At 41.1% G+C, this 17,592-nt stretch overlaps 2 protein-coding genes across 10 annotated transcripts; one reads left to right on the top strand and one right to left on the bottom strand.

The window, feature by feature from the left end:
- Positions 1-394: 394 nt before the first annotated feature.
- Positions 395-10,366, bottom strand: LOC120800319 (tetratricopeptide repeat protein 39B-like). 7 transcript variants are annotated; one of them, XM_040146338.1, is made up of 18 exons: positions 6,615-6,779; positions 6,132-6,163; positions 5,807-5,911; positions 5,437-5,568; positions 5,148-5,224; positions 4,653-4,782; positions 4,415-4,520; positions 4,131-4,196; positions 3,920-4,028; positions 3,693-3,760; positions 3,525-3,584; positions 3,248-3,409; positions 3,047-3,138; positions 2,841-2,961; positions 2,643-2,754; positions 2,432-2,549; positions 1,695-1,811; positions 395-1,140 (listed from the first exon to the last, which is right to left on the bottom strand). In XM_040146338.1, the coding sequence occupies exons 1-18, from the start codon at positions 6,642-6,644 to the stop codon at positions 1,026-1,028; spliced, it is 1,752 nt and encodes a 583-aa protein (XP_040002272.1). In that variant the 5' UTR covers positions 6,645-6,779; the 3' UTR covers positions 395-1,025. The 7 variants fall into 7 exon arrangements, with proteins under 7 accessions (XP_040002272.1, XP_040002275.1, XP_040002274.1 ...); XM_040146341.1 differs by having other exon boundaries at positions 5,437-5,564; XM_040146340.1 differs by lacking the exons at positions 6,132-6,163; positions 6,615-6,779 and adding an exon at positions 10,126-10,366.
- snapc3 (small nuclear RNA activating complex, polypeptide 3) lies at positions 9,090-16,572 on the top strand. Of its 3 annotated transcripts, XM_040146347.1 has the most exons (10): positions 9,103-9,206; positions 9,261-9,359; positions 10,744-10,827; positions 10,943-11,021; positions 11,197-11,301; positions 11,442-11,591; positions 11,814-11,896; positions 13,468-13,626; positions 16,033-16,140; positions 16,250-16,572. In XM_040146347.1, the coding sequence occupies exons 1-10, from the start codon at positions 9,118-9,120 to the stop codon at positions 16,395-16,397; spliced, it is 1,104 nt and encodes a 367-aa protein (XP_040002281.1). In that variant the 5' UTR covers positions 9,103-9,117; the 3' UTR covers positions 16,398-16,572. The 3 variants fall into 3 exon arrangements, with proteins under 3 accessions (XP_040002280.1, XP_040002281.1, XP_040002282.1); XM_040146346.1 differs by having other exon boundaries at positions 9,090-9,359; XM_040146348.1 differs by lacking the exons at positions 9,103-9,206; positions 9,261-9,359 and adding an exon at positions 10,442-10,641 and having other exon boundaries at positions 16,250-16,569.
- Positions 16,573-17,592: the final 1,020 nt, after the last annotated feature.

Below are 17,592 nucleotides of genomic sequence, written 5' to 3'. Positions count from 1 at the left end.
TTTTGTTTTACAGTGGTAGTCACAGAAAATCATCCTTATTTCCAACAGGATACAATTCTCCAGGGTGCTGAGGCAAATATTACACCGCTGGTGTAAGTAGCTTTGGATTCTCCACATTTCTCCTTGTATGCAGTTTTCATAAAGACCAAAAGGGATCATTATTATCCCTGCATTCATTTGTATATTTCTCCTTATATACAGGATGAATTTTGAATCAAAGCTTGTATGGAACTAGTTGAAGGTCATTAATTTATCATGTAGTACTGATGAGGCTTTTGAGAAAGCTGCTGAGGAACTGCTTAATCAAACGTTATTTTAAGTTCAGCGATCAAATATCCTGCAAACACCTGGCATATACCTTACATTTCATGTGACCATTAAGTACAAGACATAATTTCATTTCTAAGTTTTAATCTGTAAGTAACATCTACCAAAGCAGACTGAATGATACGGCACAGGATGAAGAAGATGAACAGTTATTTACATGAGGATTGTTGGAACTGTACCAGGACATATAGTTTATAAGCATCCTCAAACAACAACAACATCCTTAAAATATTGAAATGAGATTAATCAATTTGAGTAAAAAACAGCAAAACGTGAAATAGTCTCAAACTGGATATGACATTACTAGAGAACTCAAACAGCAAAAGTAGCAAATGTCTTTTCATTCTTTCTCCTGAGGTTCACGTTGTACTGGTGCTGACAAGCTGTAGTGTAAATCAACGGAAATAACAAAGTCTTCGTAAGGCAGTTCATACAGGTACGCCAACCAAGGCTGCTTCGGTTGTTCTTGCTCTAGATGTCATTAGGGACTAGTTTTGTACATTTTAAACAAATTTGCTCGGAGGGTTGCGCCTCAGAGCGCCGCCCTCCCATGTTGACCAGGTAAGGAGGGGCTGACGGCAAGATTCCCATCTGCCCATCATTTCAACTGCAGTCACAGAGCTGGAGGCAGCAAACAGGTTTGGGTAACTGTCAGGTTTTACCCTCTTTCTTTATTGAGTTTCCTGCCATGGGGCCTTTCAAGCTGATGTAAATGGAGGGGGAAGTTTGGCTGAAAAGGAACCCATGGCGTTGAGTGCTGCATGGATGCGGAAGTGTAGCCTGGACTCCATGTTGTAGTCTTTGTAGTTCATCCTACAAATAAGATCACTTATTAGCACCTTGTGTAATACGATAGAACAGGTGCTTCTAAAAGTAGGTGCTATTTTTCATTTGGTTCCAAGTTGCCACATTATTTTCCCTTCAGAGGACTCCCTAGCAATAAAAAGTTATCCCTACAATGGCAGGGGATCAAGTGAAGGTGAAACCTAAAGACTATCTCAACTAATAAAAGGAAGTGCTGCCATAATAAACAATGAAATACAAAGCTATAGGCATTTTTCCCCTTTGACAGCAACTGCTCATAGTGTAGCACTGTCCATGACTACACATCAGGGTAGGAAGGGTTCGCAATAGTGCAGCTGTAACACGTCCAACCTATGAAAACAATCTTGTTGTAGAGAAATGTGAGATACAGTTAATGTTGGCAGCAAATATTTTCTATTATTTCTGAAAGGGACACAACTTTTTGTGTTGGGTCTGTTCTTAGGCAGTTACATTTCAACATTTTGGGAATTTCATCTTTAATTTTTAATTCCCCCCCCCCCTCAAATGTGACTCATGACACTAGATGGGCTGGAAACACTTACTTGGCATTTTCAATCACTGTGATGGCCGCATGGATGTCACCTTTCTGCTTGTGCAACAGGCCCAGCTCGTACATGGTAAATGGAACCAAATAGTTGTCATGCTTGATATCATTTTCACTGCAAAAAAAAAAAAAAATTAAAGTCTATTCAGTAGTGTATGAAAAACAATGAGAGGCCAAATTTAATTAAAGCAGTGTACTATCTCCAAATCTTAACACCACACTGAGAGGTAGACTATGCATGTTATGCATCATGTTCATCAATAAAAAGGTATTTATGAAATGGTAACGGAATAGTGCTATATTTTATTTAACAACGTGATTAAAATGTATTCTGACAGCCGTAAGAATTTGCTTCATTGTTCAGTGTTAAGGCGATGAAATATCATGGCTACTCTTTCTAAATTAGAAAACAATAACCTATGTACTGTATGTGAGTTACTGGACTGAACACTGAAGAAGAATACTGTCAAAAGCCCCTTGATGGATGCTGTGGTACCCAAGAATCAACTCAAAATGTAAAAACATGCATTTTTTTTGGTCTTAACTTTAGAAACACTTATTACATTAGCTCTTGGAAAAGAAATGGCTCTGTTAAAACTCCCTTCAGGATAGGACTACGCACACTAATCTAAAGTGATATCATTCCCAAGTAATTTATCTGATGCCAACTGAGTAGTTGGATCAAATTTGTGCAGTAGACTCCCACTCCAGTGCTGTGTGTTAGGATGACCTCACCTGGAAATTACATAGTTGAAGCAGAGCTCAGCCTGGACCAGATGGCCCAACTGTCTTAGACACAAGCCCTTCAGCAGCTGGACAACACACTGGTTGTCCAGGTGATACTCCGACGGGTCTACACATTAAAGAATATGCTTTTTAGTTTCACTTTGGTAACTTAAAAAAATATATTACAGAGCGTTAGTTAGAGTTCTGCTGTTCCGCTCACTTGGATCATCTCTGAGCTGCTGCTCTGCTTTTTCCAAGGTGTTCAAGATACTTTCAGTCAGCTTGGGTCTTTTGCCAACTACTGTGAAGCCATTCCAGACATACATCATTTCCTGGGACAAAGGAGATGATCGTGTTTAAAGTGGTGTAATGGTTTGCCAGGTCAACGAAAGTAACATGAGCGCGCACGTGCTCTCACCAAAGCAGGGACGACTAATTTCACAGGGTTAGAGGAAGAATATCGCTTGGCCTTCTTCACTGCAAACTTCTCAGTTGGAATCGATTTTCCAGCAATTTTCAATCTGAGACCATCCACCTGCCTACAAGAACACGTTTCACAGTTACTGCATCAATTAATACACTGCAGAATCGTAGCGATAAATTATTGTCCTCTCCCCAGCACACCTGAATAATTCCACCACATTTTCGCCCAGTTTAGTCACTTCTTCCTCTGGGAGCATGCTCAAGATGGCAGCTTTCTGGAATACATAGACCGCCTACGAGAAAGGAGCAAACAGCTTGTTATAAGAGGGAAGAAGAGAAATACATAAAGAGACATCAGAAATTTGACCACATGGCAAAGGGAGAAAAGGTTACATTAGATACCTGGGACCACTTGCTCTCCTTGCAGAGAAGGTCAGCGTATTGATAAGCCTCCCTCCAGTTTTGCTCAAAGGAGTAGGCCCACATCAGCTCCCAGTAACACAGGTGGTGGATCTGACGCCACTCTTCCTGTGATGCGATACAGGCCAGGAACTTCTCCTGGGCCTGCAGAGAAACCCAGACTCATTGAATTTCATTTCTCTTTTTACTACAAAAACTACTATGTGAGCTGAGCTTGCACTGTAGCCAACACATTCAGTTAGACATAACCAGTACTCACAAACGTGAAGTTTCCTTTGAGCAAAGCAATTCTTGCAATGTAGAAAAGAACGAGGGCTCCCTATGGAGAAAATACATCAAATGAATACAAAATAATGCCATTTCACTGAGTGGGGCAATAAAAGACAATACCTGCCATTGGTCAGAATCAGCAAAACAAACTGCTCACATTAGGGAACTTGTCAATGTAGGGTTCAAGCAGCATCTCAGCTTCAGTAAGGTTTCCTTCACCAGTACCTTGGAGAGGAATAAGAGTGCAGGGAAATAATATTCAGACCATTAACCACCCCCCCCTCCCAAAAAAAATGATATAAGGCTATTTTATTTATTTACAAATAGATGAATGAGGGATTTCAATCTGTAAGAAATAGCGGTTCCACCCTAGAGCGTGCTCACCGAGTATCACTGTGATGTAGAGATGAAACATCAGCAGAGTCAGGGTGCTGAGGATAGAGCGCAGGCTGTTGCCTGCTGCTCCCTCTCTCAGTTCTGACAAACCCAACTCCTGTAAGATAATTAGCAAATGATTCTTTCGTTTGACATACAAACCTTTACTAAAAATACACTATTATTACATTATGACAAGACACGGGTCCAGGAGACCTACCTTGTCTCCCGTGAAGCCCAAAAACTCCATCAGTCTGAGGACTCTGGATGGAAGCAGAGACAGAATCTGATAACAAAAAAAACAGACACAACCATCTGGTTAGGATTAGTTTATTAGGATACGACTTAACACAGCATTACTACAGCATTATTCCAATGCAGAAAATAGCGTCTTAAGTCTTCTGTCACACTGCAAGTATGCATCCATTTGTCCCTAAAATAATCTACAGGCAAGACACTTAGCTTCAGTATTTTTGCATGAATGCATGCTTCGATAGCTCTCACCAGATTAAATGATCCGATGCCCATGTTGACACCGCCCCTAAAATGAATGTGTGTACTCTTCTGTTTTTCTGTGTCTTTTGTGACATTTGCCATGGCCTTGCAATCCCTGGTTAGAGAGACGACGTTTTTAAAAAAAATGCACTTGCATTCACTTAAATCTGATGTTGTTTTGTTCCATTTCTTACTGCCAGTTAAGCATCATTTCCACCAACAGAAGCCCCCCCTCCAAGCTTCTTACTTGTAAATCTGATAACTGTTTCGGATTCTCATTCCTCCTTTGATGAAGCCGATTATACTCTCGTCCAGGAACGTGAGAGCTGCCTTCTGCAGCAGAACCTCAGCATAGCACAGCTCCGCATGCAGCTCTTCTGTTAACGAAAACAGAATGCCACAGGTTGGGTGAAAAAAAAAAAAATACAACATTAAAAATAAAGAAATGAGTAAGGGAGTTATTTTTAGTGAGAAGTATTCAGAGCAAATTATTGGCAGAGGAGGTTGCATCGACATCAATTCAGAATTGTGCACATTGTGTCAGACACACCAGTTTTGCTTTTTGCCGCTCATCAATGACACGTATCCAGATCTTGGACATGTCTGATCACTTTTAGCTATATGGGTGCAAGTACGTCATTGTCCAGTTTGCCATTCAACTTTTTTTGAGCTTCAACAGGGCGATCAAGTATGTGTATTCTCTAAGGTGTATAGTCAGGAGATACAGCGGGTCACCACTCACCCTCTGTCAGATTGTCCGCTGGCTGTCTATACCACAGGCTGGTCAGGGTCTCCACTATTCCAGTTTTCTTCCGAAATCTTCCCAAGTTAAGGAACACACAGTGTGTGGGGACAATTTAACAGACCATTTGAGAAGTAGCAGCAGCAGGAGCAGTATTGTTCTCTAGGACAAATGATCAGTGACTTCATCTGTATTCAATATATGGCTAGTTTTCTAACTCTAGAAGGTCCCATGCGATCCCAGTGTAGAATTATGAACTTATAAAAATAAAAGAACCTAAACTTGATACCTCTGGCAAGTCTGCAGGGATTCATTCAGGGACATCATGGCAGCATCCATGTCCTTTGGGTCAAAGGTCATGCCTGCTTGCATCACCAACATGCTGCTGTAGCCCATTGCGTGGTACATGCTCTGACTCTTCCTTGGTGGGGTGGGGTGGGGTTGGGTGTGGGTGTGTTGGGGGGGGGGGGGGCAGACAGAAATGCAATTATGTTTGTTTTTTTTTTAAACAAAAATGCATATTCCAAGTGGTAAAGTACAAAACAATTAGAAAAGTAATCAAATGCCTTTAATTAACAATGAGAATGGTACCAGCAGCGTGGCACAGCTGCATAGACATCCAAAGTCAGCTTTAGATTGTTATGAGTGCCAGGACTTACCAGGGTTTTAAAAAAGCCAAGGCGTCGGCGAACCTGTTGTTCAGAAAAAGGTCGAGGGCGGTGGAGCATTCCTTCAGTGCGGTCTCTAGATCCATTTCAGGTGATCTGAACGAAAGATTGGCAAATTCACGTTAGGCCCCTGCGTCCCCGCAGACACATGTAAACCTGACTTCAGGCTTCACTTTGCATTTTTCTGTGTAAACCTGTGGATCACTGGGTTAAACCGAGCTGGGTCAAAGCAGTACGTGTGAGTGTTTTGCCAAATCATGAAAAGCACCGTGTATGCTCAAAGGCCAGTACGAGACCGCATTTTCATTTCGCTTACATTGCATCCTCCCTGGGATAGTTTAGGTCCACCTGAAAAAAAAGAAAGAAGGAAAAAAATCTAAACTTTGATTCGATTTTTAAAGAGAAACTGGACTCCTGTGATCTTTAAACGATTCTGGTGAGTGATTCCGTTAAACCTTAAAAAAAAAAAATGCTTTTTGTTTCTACATGCTTGTTCATTTAAAGTAGAGTAAAAACACACGGTGTTTAGAAAATATGAGATCGAAGTCAACATCAGACGTCCGTGAGCGTTTATGGGCTCTGTCTATGCAAAGCACGGTCAAGACATGCAACAGTTGGGCCTTCTGCAGGTGAACAGTGCGCTGATGGGATAAAAACAAATCATGAACGCTGCTCGAGTCCTTCCTTCTTGCCTTGCACTTGAATGGTAGAAACAAAATGAACAAGACAGAAACGGCGTTAAAAAGAAAATAGACGAATTAAACAGAGCGCCAGTGTTGGGTCACTACACACAGCCTACCTGTGGCGGTGAGCTCTCCTTCGTCTCCATTTGATGTTTGAGCCAGATAACAAGAGGCGAGACTCAAATGTCGCTAAATACTCAATAAGGAGCGCTCTCTCGCCTCGCCGACGCAAGTTTGACCTCACCTCCCGCGGTATTTATAAAAAAAAAACGGGGACGGGAGTGGTCCGGATTTGCAAAAACCCAGCCCACCCACGTATCCTCTCTCGTCACAGGGCATCGTTGTAGCGCGGCCGCGTGCACGTTTTTTTTTCCCTCCCGTACAAGACGTGTTACACCCAGACTGGAAACGTGTTTGAAATGACACTTAATGATAATTCATAATCTTGTATGTTGACGATGTTATTTTCTTGGGTGAGTGTTTGGGGGGGCGGCGGATGTCAGATCACCTAAATGCAAGCCAATGCCACGGCAGTGACATCTGTGCAGAAAGCGTGGAAAGTTGGACTTCTATGCTGGGAGACTTGAGGGCAAGCGACAGGTGGGCGGAACGAGGCTGCCCAGGCGTGGAAGAGGCGCTCGGGTCTTTTACTCAAAGTGGCAGTCTCCGGGATTTTCGTTTCAATAAGTGTCTGTTGAGTAAAGATTGCTACTCTAAGTAGAAGTGCCAGTACGGTAGTATGAACACAGTAATATAAAAATACTCCATTACATTCAAAATCCTACTGGAGTAAAAGTCCAAGTATTATCAGCAAAATGTGCTTAAAGTGTCAAAAGTAAAAGTGTTCATTCCACAGAAAAATGACCCCTGTGAGTGATTATTATTATATTTGACATATTAGATAGTTAATACTGATGCAACAGTGCATGAGTAGCATTTGACTGATTTTTAATACTTTCTATACAGTTAGGTAGTGTGGTCCTGTGGTTCCAAACCCATGGATCACGATCAATGGGGTATATAAAAAGAATTTAAAAAAGTCACGCTACACAAATTAATTTTTATTCTTTGGACTTTGGAAATATTGGACAATTTTAGCTCTTTGGGCCTTGAACAGCTGTTTAAATGAAGGCACCTGAAAACTCATAGATATGTCCAGTTTTTTTGTAAGGGGTTACAGGTCAAAAAGTTTATTTTTTTATTAGCTTATTATATGTTTTTATATTTTGGGATCTTAGTCTGAAAAGTGACTACTGTAAGTGTAGAAGTAAAAAAAAAAAAAAAAAAAAAAAAAAAAATATATATATATATATATATATATATATATATATATATATATATATATATATATATATATATATATATATATATAAGATGTAAACGCTGAAGTCGAAAGTTCCTCAAAACTGTACTCAAGTAAGTGCCTGTGAGAAACAAGGGAGAAAGGGAGGCAGAGGAGGGAAAGGCGTCTCCGTCACAAATCATCATAATGTTGTCCTGGGACAAAAACCCTCCAGCTACTCCATGACCTTTCAATTATGGGTTAACTTAAATATAACAGGGCAGGGGGTGTTTCTATTAGATTTGGTTATTTCGGGTTATGTGCATGATGTCTCTGCATAGCTAATTATTTCTGGTGGGGTTTTTATTTTTTTTTCATTTCTCCTGCTGCAGTGACCTCTACTCTTTTGAAGCCTCTTTCTGCCTTTTCACTTTAAAATGCACTGCCGTTAAAAGGAGAGGGGCCATTATTGCCAAAAAGAAGTCTGCGCAAGCAAAAGAAACAGTTCACAATTTGACATATATGAAACAAAACAAAAAAAGAAATTCCAGTACAGTCAGTCTCCTGTAAAACAAGGGCATTTTGTCATTTAGTGGGCTATCTGTGACTCAGATTTTAATGAAGCTTCAGCTTTTGCCCCAGTTTGGAAGATTTTTTCGTGCAACAGACAAACGGATCCCCTCTCAACGACTCTGTTAAACAGAAACATCATTGAACGCGCGCAGATGCGCTGATGTTGTTGCTCTGAACGACATGATTAAAAAAAAAGTGTTTAAAACCTGAAACTCTACCAGTTTCCTGGAATACGCGGGGCGGCCGTGCTGTCTGCGCGCGCACTTCCGGCTCTACAGATTCCCTCTGGGTCACAATCAGTTACGTTTTGTCTTGTTCTGTATCATTGTCTTGTATCTGGTGTTTGAGAAATGTGTGATTTGTGTTACTATTGCCCCCCCCCTTGTTTCACGGCTTTTATTGCTGACTGGCAAGGATGAAACAAAAAATTAAAACGACAGCTTGTTTGCATTTGCGTTTATTTAATCATAATATAATGACCGCGATGCCATATTAATGCGGTTGCTGAGACTTTTATATGTTGCATATTTCAAAAATATTGACTACGTTAACTTCTGTCGGTAAAAAAAAGTGCATTTTGTAAAGTGAGGAGAAAAAGAGGCTAAAGCCAATAGAAATTGTGTTTTTTCTTTCTAAAAAATGTTCTTAAAAGATTTCTGCGCATCGACGTTTATCACTTCAATAACCCGCAGCCACTAGTCGCAAAAACATCATTACCCATGAACCTCCGCGCACTCCGTTTTTTTTTTGTTGTCCAGGGCATCATGGCGGCGGCGGCGGAGCTCTCCGCGGACAGCAGCGCGAACATCCCGGATTATGAATATGCCGACGTGAACACCAAACCGTTCCACCTCGGCTCGTTCAGAAACGAGTGGCTGAACCGACTGGGGCCGGGCGACTGCTCCTACCAGCCGGAGGACGAGGACGAGGACGCGTTTGACGCCAGCTTCGCCAAGGAGATGGGGATCGGCGCGGAGACGGCGACCGAGCTGAGAGCCCTCTGCAGGTAGCCAGGCCGACGTTGACCCGACGTTTGGCCACGCAGGTTACAACCGTTAAACGTCTACTTGTTTCGCGCATACATTTTTATTCTTTCCGACGGCTCTTTTCTTCTGCGTTGACGCCAGGGTACAAAATAAATTGTGCAGCCAACGGCATTGTTGTCTGTGTTCCTGTCACTCTGCTGGTACGACGTTTAGACAAGACCACCAGGACCGGACTTGAGTGACGGAGGCGACTAAGACACGGCAGCGTGTGATGAACATGACTCCAGTTTTTTGTTTGTTTGTTTTTTTTGCCGAGAACCAGTGTACGGGAAATTTATAATGTAGCTATAGTCAGTCAGTAAGTATGTATGTAAACTTTATCTCTGTAGCACCTTTCAGAACCAGAGTGACAAAGGTGCTTCACAGGTGTAAATAACCTGAAATGCAACAAAAAAATGAATTGTTTTGCTGTTGAGCAGGAAGTGTGACGAAAAGCTGGTTTCCATCTCTGACGATAAATGCGGAGGCCCGCTTGCTTGTAGAGCTGCAGCGGTTAGTCGGTTAGTCGTTTTGGAAAAAAACAAAAACGAAACGAATCGCCAATTAATTTGATGACCAGTTAACGGTTTCAGTCATTCCTCAGGCAGAAATGCCAAAAAAAAAGGATTGGTTCCGAATACTGCTCAGATGTGAGAATTTGCTGCTTTTCTTGGTCCTACTCTATAGTTAATTGAAAATTTTTAGGTTTTTGTTGGTCGCACAAAACTAGGCATTTAATGACGTCACCTGGTGCTGTAGGACGTTGTTACGGCGTTTATCGCTTCCTGCTTCCTCGAGAGCCGTTTTCCGGATTGCCCCCACGTCCGTCCCTCCCATAAGCGTGATTATCTCATGCTTACGGCCCTAACTCGAGAATTCATACGTTAATTGTGACAAAGTTTTATTTCTCTCATTAACGTCTCACACACACACACACACTATTGTAGCAGACACAGCAGCAGAACCAGAGCAACACACTGCAACTTGGCTGGTTGGCGGAGGCACGCAACCGCGAGGCGGAAATTCCGGTTTGATGTTTTATAGACCAGGTGATTCATCAAGAAAACAATCAGCAGATTAATCGATGATGAAAAGGATCGTTAGTTGCAGCCCTAGGGGCTTGTTATTTCAAACTTTAGTTCTCACAGTTATCTGCAGGGAAGTCTGTAGGGAAATTTGGTGCACATACGTTAATATTTGCTTTAAGACCACGGTGATAACACAAGGACACACCACCAAGACAAAACTGTTTTTGAAACCATTGTAATTATAGTAATGTGTGTACACACTCTATTCCATACATTTTAATTTTGTCAGTCGGTTAAATGCTTTCATGGGACTTTGTTTTTATTTATTCCTTTTCAGTCTCGATTCACTCCGGTGCCATCCTGAGGATCAGCAGCCCGACATGGAAGTTGTTCCTCCAGACTCGACGCTAAGAACGCTAGTGTGCGAATCTTTCTCCGCTGTTTCAGTGTGCAGAATATTAAGTCCAGGATTAAACCAACAGCATGCAAACAAATTCGCATTCAGTGCTCTGTGATCTGTGATCTGTTTTCAACAGGCAAAGGAAAAAGAGACAAGATTACAGAGCTTCTCTGAAAATCAGCAAGAACAGACATGACCTCTACGCAGATGAACTGGTGAGTAAGCTGCAGTATTACTGAAAAGCTGCCGGGCAACAAGCCAGAATAGGGGAATAGATTTACACAGTCCTGTAGGGTGAGAAATAACTATTGTTCTGTATGACAGAGGAGGTACCAGACATTCGTATCGTAAACTTATCATGCCAGGCTTGGTCCTCTGTGTGATTTCCAGGAGCGTCTAACTATTGGTAGGAAACCAGAAGCAGTGGCTGACATGGTCCCGGAAGGAGAAATCCTTCTAACCATCAACGTCTACTACCCTGCCATTTTTGAGAAAGTGAGCATTTACCTTTCTTTTTCTCAGGGTGCCAAAAACCCCTTTTAAACTTTAAACACCACCTTTACAGAAACCGTTTGTTAAAAGTTACTCTCCATGGCACTGTCAGTTTTTTTTTTTTCCCGTCCGTTTCCCCTCAGTTCAACTACATCCGACCCCACTTGACTCTGCTGATGACAGGCACCCACAGCTTGGCAGAGCTCAGGGATGCCATTTGCTGTGTCAGCGACTTGCAAGTGTGCGGAGAGTTCAGCAACACACCGGACATGGCTCCGGACTTCATTAGCAAAGTGAGCACGCGTGCAGTTGGTCTGAAATTCCAAGCGCTCTGCGAGACCTGAAAGTATCCATTTTGGTCACACTCTGTATCCACACGTAGGGGAGGTGGTCTCTGTATTTACTGTGGCTTTGCCTCTTATTTTAAGAATTTCATTTACCTGCATGAGAAAGTACCTATTGTGTGACCAACTCCCAAAACCTAGAGGTAATATTTCCACGTGTTCTGCTTTCAGGATCATTACAAGTCAGCTTTCTTTTTCTTCGAAGGAGTTTTCTACAACGACATGCGATTCCCAGAGTGTCAAGACATCAGCCTGTAAGTTTTGTCTCCTCATTATTTGCCTGGTGAAGATCATCTCATTTTTTAATCAGCATCCACCATCCTTAGTTACATCTTACTGATCTGATGGTTGTTTTTTAAAATGCCTCTCTTCTTGACCATGTCAAGGAATAGCTCAGCGTTTTGGGAAATACACTTATGGTGCTCGAACTATGAGTTGAAATATCCACCTAACAGCTCCTCCAGAGTTCACTGGTTAACAGGTTATATTTTGTTTGTTTAATCCGTACACAATCAGTACTTTAAAAAAAAACAAAAAAAAAAAACAACTTGTGATTTTAGTGAGATGTAATTATTTCTTTCCCCAAATATTAAACTGTTCCTATAACTCCTATGAATGCAAAGCCTTACATCATGATTCTGCATAAATGATTAATGTGGAGTTACTGTGATCTCACGCCTTTCTCAGTGTGGCAGTATTTAATGTGATTCAGTGTCAGAAGGGAAGGGCATATAAAATACTTACTGGCAGTCAGTTGCAGAGTTGTAAAACCTGTGTGAAAGCAATTCATTCGATGTTTTTCTGGAAAAATACATGACCTGTCCTGTCCATGTCCTGAGGGAACTGACTATGATGATTTTCTTTGGGTTTTATGTGGAACATCTTTCCAAGTCAGCAGTATAACCACAGTATGGAGTATATTATATTATTATATTGTAATATTTGTAATTATAATATCATTAAATTATATAGTTATGAATTTAGTTTTTTATTCCATATAATGAGAGACTACAACCTTTTGAACCTTCGTCCAAAAAAAAATCTTACCGGGTGTCAGGTAACGGCCAGTGTGCAATAATACAGTATCTACAGGCTTATACTGTAGGGCAGACAGTATGGACACCAGGTGAAGAAATTTATTGAAAGATTTCTTAAATCCAAAAATCACAAAATATTATTTTAAAAGTCACTGTGGCGCTACTGTTAACACTGCAGCTTATGAAATCGGCGGCGGATGGCAGCATGAATACGGGCATCGTAGGTTGAATGGCTGTATTCATTGACTCCTTGTGATCTCCTGTTCGGATTAAGACTGCTGAGCCAGCTGCCCACATTAAACCACTAAAATGATCATACCTCTAAGCAGATCAGAGACAGTGGCTAGAAATGTTTGGGACAGAACATTGCACTTGATTGGGTTCACACTAAAGTACTCTAAAACCTTTGTGTTGCGAAAGAGTTGCTGGGAAGGTGAAGTGGTAGCGTTACCACATTATTACCACATCACTATTATACTCTTGCGTATTACTCTTCTTTCATTAACTTTAAATCCAGATGTTAGACTCCTGTTATTATCCATTCTCCAGAGTCATATATCCAGTTAAGAATGTCGAAGTGGGATCTGATGCACAGAAATGCTCTGTCATCGAAAGAGTATTTCATTCTCCTTTGTAGAAATCTCATGAGAATTCTGAAACAGATGAACTTGAAGCCATCGGAAACTGGAGATTGACGCTCAATGTAACGTGATGTGTAAAGTCAAATTTTTAACAGATGTCTTCAAAAGTCCATTTTGGTGATCGGGTTCCTGGTGTTTGTAATATAGGACGACCATTGAATGGGCAAAAGCCCGCAACTTCCCACCCTACAGCCAGGCCAAGATGGAGGACACGCGGTTTGTGGATCTGACAGTAAAAGTGGGCTTCCCGTACCTCTACTGTCATCAGGGAGACTGCGAACATCTCGTCATCATCACAGACGTCAGGTTAGTGCTGTGTTTTTATTTTTTGTTTTTTTTAAATTCTCATCATTGTTCAACACTTGTTCAGTTCTGTGATCCAGCTGCTTTTCAAAACCCACTCAACCTCTGACTAAGGTTTAGTAAGAATGAATGTTACTGGTTCCACGGTTGAAATATTTTATGAGTATCATATATTACGTGTGGCTATTGACTAAAACAAATTAAACAAGGATTACTTCACTCTTCTGCCCTCACCTTGCCTTACAGATACACAGCTAGACGAGCTGGAGAGCAGGAGTTGGCCTTAAAATTCTTTAACTGGAAACAGCTGTGAAAAAAAAAAACAGTAATAGAAAAAAAAGTTTAAAGACATGGGTTACAAATCAGAAAAGATGAGATGCCATAAACAAGAGTTAGACCAAAGGAGTTGTAAAATGAGTTAGTACAGTAGCAAGGAAACTGGATTTGAAAAAAAAAACATATAGGTAAGTGACAAATTGGCTACACTGTCCCTCATGCCAGGAAGAGCCAAAGTATCCCAAAATGGAGACATGAGCGGCGCATAAGTGCTACTGAGGCGTTCGGCCTGTTCAGTCCACACTGACTCTGTCCTCCGTTTGGCCTTTTCTGTCGTCAGGAAGGCCGGACAAACTGTCTTAATCAGGCTGACTGACAGCATTAATTTACCGTACAAGAGCAGTTTTCATGTAGGCACAGCAGGGGAGGGAGAAAAAAAAAAAAAAGGTATTGTCTTTGTGTTCATTGTCATTGATTTTTGTTGATTTCCCCCGCCTGCTGCAGAAGCAGTGTTGATCCATCACTACAAATACATACAGGCAGCGGGAGAATTGTGTGATTTTTAAGAGCTGTCTGTGGAGATTAGGTTCACTAAAACACATAGGAGGAAAAATATCAGCGCTTCAAAAAAAAAAAAAGTGGGGTACCTGAACTGGCGTACAACGGATGCACATGTCTTACAGTCGGTGTGTATTGATACATTTTATAAACTGGAAGCTAATTTGTTCTGTGAGAAAAAATGCTTTCTATGTGGATTGGCCCTTACAATGATGCATTAGCAACACATTAAGGCGTATTCACATTATCACAGAAAAACAGCTTATGCATGTGAAACACTAATTAGCATACTTTGTATTTCTGAATTTCCAGACCTTTACAATAACCTAATTTGGCCTCATGCCAAGCCTCAACAAAAAGGATAGGATAATTCACTTGTTGAAATATTAGCTGGTAGATGCAGCAACAAAGGTTTGTTACAAAAGCACCATATGAGTCTCCGAAACCTGGCGATCTACACCGAGCAACATTAGCACCTTAGCTAAGGGCGCGCCGTCTAGTACAGTGCCATTTGGAGTGTCACAGTGATAAATAGCGCGCCGACCAACGCGGATGAATCCTATGGTCTGGTGCCATCAGCAGCTCAAAAACCTTCACCCATTCGATGAAATATTTTTACATGTACAAAGCGCATGGGGCCAAAATTGGGTACATTCATTCCCGTCCTACAGAGGATGAATCCTAATGACTTGTGTGGTTCCCTGACTTTTCCTGTTGTGCCACCACCAGACTTTGAGCTAGGTATCAATTTAAATTGTTATTTTTCTTATCAGTTAATTTAGTTATGTTTATTTGATCGTCTAGTCTGTAAAATGTAAAAAAAAAAAGAGAGAAATTTCTGAAGGTCTTTGATTTACAGTAACATAAAACAGAGACAAGACGTATATCAAATTTTAGAAGCTGGGTTCGGCAAATATTTGGTGTTATTGCCCGACGGATTACTTCAGTGATTAATTCTCAAAATATCTGATTTTCTGTTGGTCTGCTAATGTATGGATTAGGGACGTGTTTGGAAAAGGACAAAAAGGCAGGAAAGTATACCAACCTTGCACCCACACCAAAAGTCCCAAAATGCCAGCAGAGAGGAACAGGGGGGGAAATCCGTAATTCCGGATTGATCCTGAAAAGTCACATCCCTATTTAATAGTATAAGCACTTGTTCTCAGGTTCATGAACTAAAGTTGACCATCACACCCTGGATCTTACCCTGTACCTAAACGAACTATAGTGTTATACTACTGCACAATTTTATAAGACGTGAGTTTGTGGCCGTTAGTCTGCAACATGAATCTTTCTGAATCTCGGTATCACCACTGCAGGCTTTTGAAATAAAGAACCTCGTTGTCGGAGAGAATTGGACTGCTCTCACAAGACTGTACAGCTAATTTGGCTTCATCACACTAATAGATGCGTAAATCTCTATGAGCTGATTTATTGTTAGTGTGAGCAGGGTAGCCCAACATGAAAGTGGCTCTTATATCACAAATGTGAGACAAATCTCTGTTCCCTTCATTCACAACCTTGAAGTAATGGCTCAGGCCCTTTTTTTTCCCCCCCTCTTTTTACACATTGCAGACTGACCCACAAGAACGACTGTCTGGACAAGAAGCTGTACCCACTTCTCACTCATAAGCACAGGGTCACCACCCAAAAGTGTGCAGTTTGCCATGTCTTCATTGGAAGGTGTGTAAATTTAAAAAAAACCAAAAAACAAAACAGGAGTTGGATCAAATATATGACAGCTTTGGCCTTTTAAAACTGAGTACGCATCTCACATCTCTTATTTTTGCAGATGGTTTACTACCAACGACCAGTTCGCTCCGAGTGACCCATGTCTCTTCTGTGACAAGTGTTTCCGGATGCTTCACTACGACGCTGAGGGCAACAAGCTGGGGAATTTTCTGGCCTATCCCTATGTGGACCGTGGTGCCTTCAACTGAACCTTTTCTTTAGTAAACTGCGCTGATCACTGACTTAATGCTGTATAATACAGTTAAATATCTTTATATTTCAGTAAGAAATGTTTTTTTAAGATTTTGGAAATGTATATTTTCTTTCAAAGAGTTTTTCTATGTCGCCACAGTTATGCTTTGGTTTTAATTGTTATGCTTGAAATAAACTAACATTAACTGAAAGACCCAGTTTTACTGAACTGTGAATGTTTTAGTTTTTAATTTTCAGCACTTTAAATTTAACAAACAGAAGTGTAGGACGGACACATGAGAAACATCAGACACAGATACACTATAGTGCTCAGGTTTGAGCACTGTTGCCTAATGTTGAAGACGGGAAAGAGAAAAAACAAAACAAAGAAGAAATATAATCGGTGAGTGCCTCCAATGAGTAACAATCCCATTTCATTCAGTATTTCTGACGTTTGTGCTTTCTGTAGACGAGTAAGTCATCTTTTACATCAGGGGCACATAGCCAGCACTTGGTAACAGCTTTTTTTTTTTTACTGGAGACCATAAACATTTTCAGGAGGTAGCTGTCACTTTTACGCAGACCTTCAGGAGTAACCCAGTGTCAAAGAGAGCAAAATGAACCATTGATATTAAAGCACACTATCCTTGATATTAAACGACAAAATCCCTCCAGGTCAATGAATTAGTGGAGGTACACTTGAGTTTCCTAAGCAGGCACCGCACCTCCTCAGGTTTTTCAGGTCTTTGCTTACTTTACTTTCCAGTGTTGTCTCACATCATTTGAATTTTTATCCATTGAGGCGATACTCTAGTCAGTTCAAAGGACTGGCGTAGAAGCAGAAAGTTATGAAGTTCCCAGTCACATACGATTCTACAGACGGCGGGAATAAAGCATCGGGCCCACTGCCAATATCTGATCATGCAGTGCAGGTATAAGGTGGATCATATACTGGAAGATTTAGTCATTTCACCTCACTGTGTAGCTGAAATTATTTAACCACTTCCAACCTTGATAGAAAAACTAACCCATTGATTGTTATTGGATCCACCGAGGAGTTTGTTTTCACCTGTGTCTGTCTCATGGCTTATTTACTTGACAGCAGGATTACAAGTAAACTACTGAACTGACTTGCACCGAACTCGGTGGAGGGCTGGGGCATGGGCCAGGGCAGAACCCATTAAATTTTAGGGCAGATACGGTTTGTTGACT

The sequence above is a fragment of the Xiphias gladius genome, chromosome 15, assembly GCF_016859285.1.
Source record: "Xiphias gladius isolate SHS-SW01 ecotype Sanya breed wild chromosome 15, ASM1685928v1, whole genome shotgun sequence".
Lineage (NCBI taxonomy): Eukaryota > Metazoa > Chordata > Actinopteri > Istiophoriformes > Xiphiidae > Xiphias > Xiphias gladius.
The sequence above is the reverse complement of the archived record's forward strand: the minus strand, read 5'-3'. Positions and strand labels throughout refer to the sequence as shown.

Coding starts and splice junctions, on each gene's coding strand:
- LOC120800319 (XM_040146338.1), bottom strand. CDS start 6,644: ATGGAGACGAAGGAGAGCTCACCGCCACAG. Junction 5,912..6,131: donor TATCCCAGGGAGGATGCAAT/GTAAGCGAAATG, acceptor TCTTTCGTTCAG/ATCACCTGAAATGGATCTAG. Junction 3,139..3,247: donor AGGAGAGCAAGTGGTCCCAG/GTATCTAATGTA, acceptor CCTTTCTCGTAG/GCGGTCTATGTATTCCAGAA.
- snapc3 (XM_040146346.1), top strand. CDS start 9,118: ATGGCGGCGGCGGCGGAGCTCTCCGCGGACAGCAGCGCGAACATCCCG. Junction 11,592..11,813: donor CTCCGGACTTCATTAGCAAA/GTGAGCACGCGT, acceptor TTCTGCTTTCAG/GATCATTACAAGTCAGCTTT. Junction 16,141..16,249: donor TGCCATGTCTTCATTGGAAG/GTGTGTAAATTT, acceptor TTATTTTTGCAG/ATGGTTTACTACCAACGACC.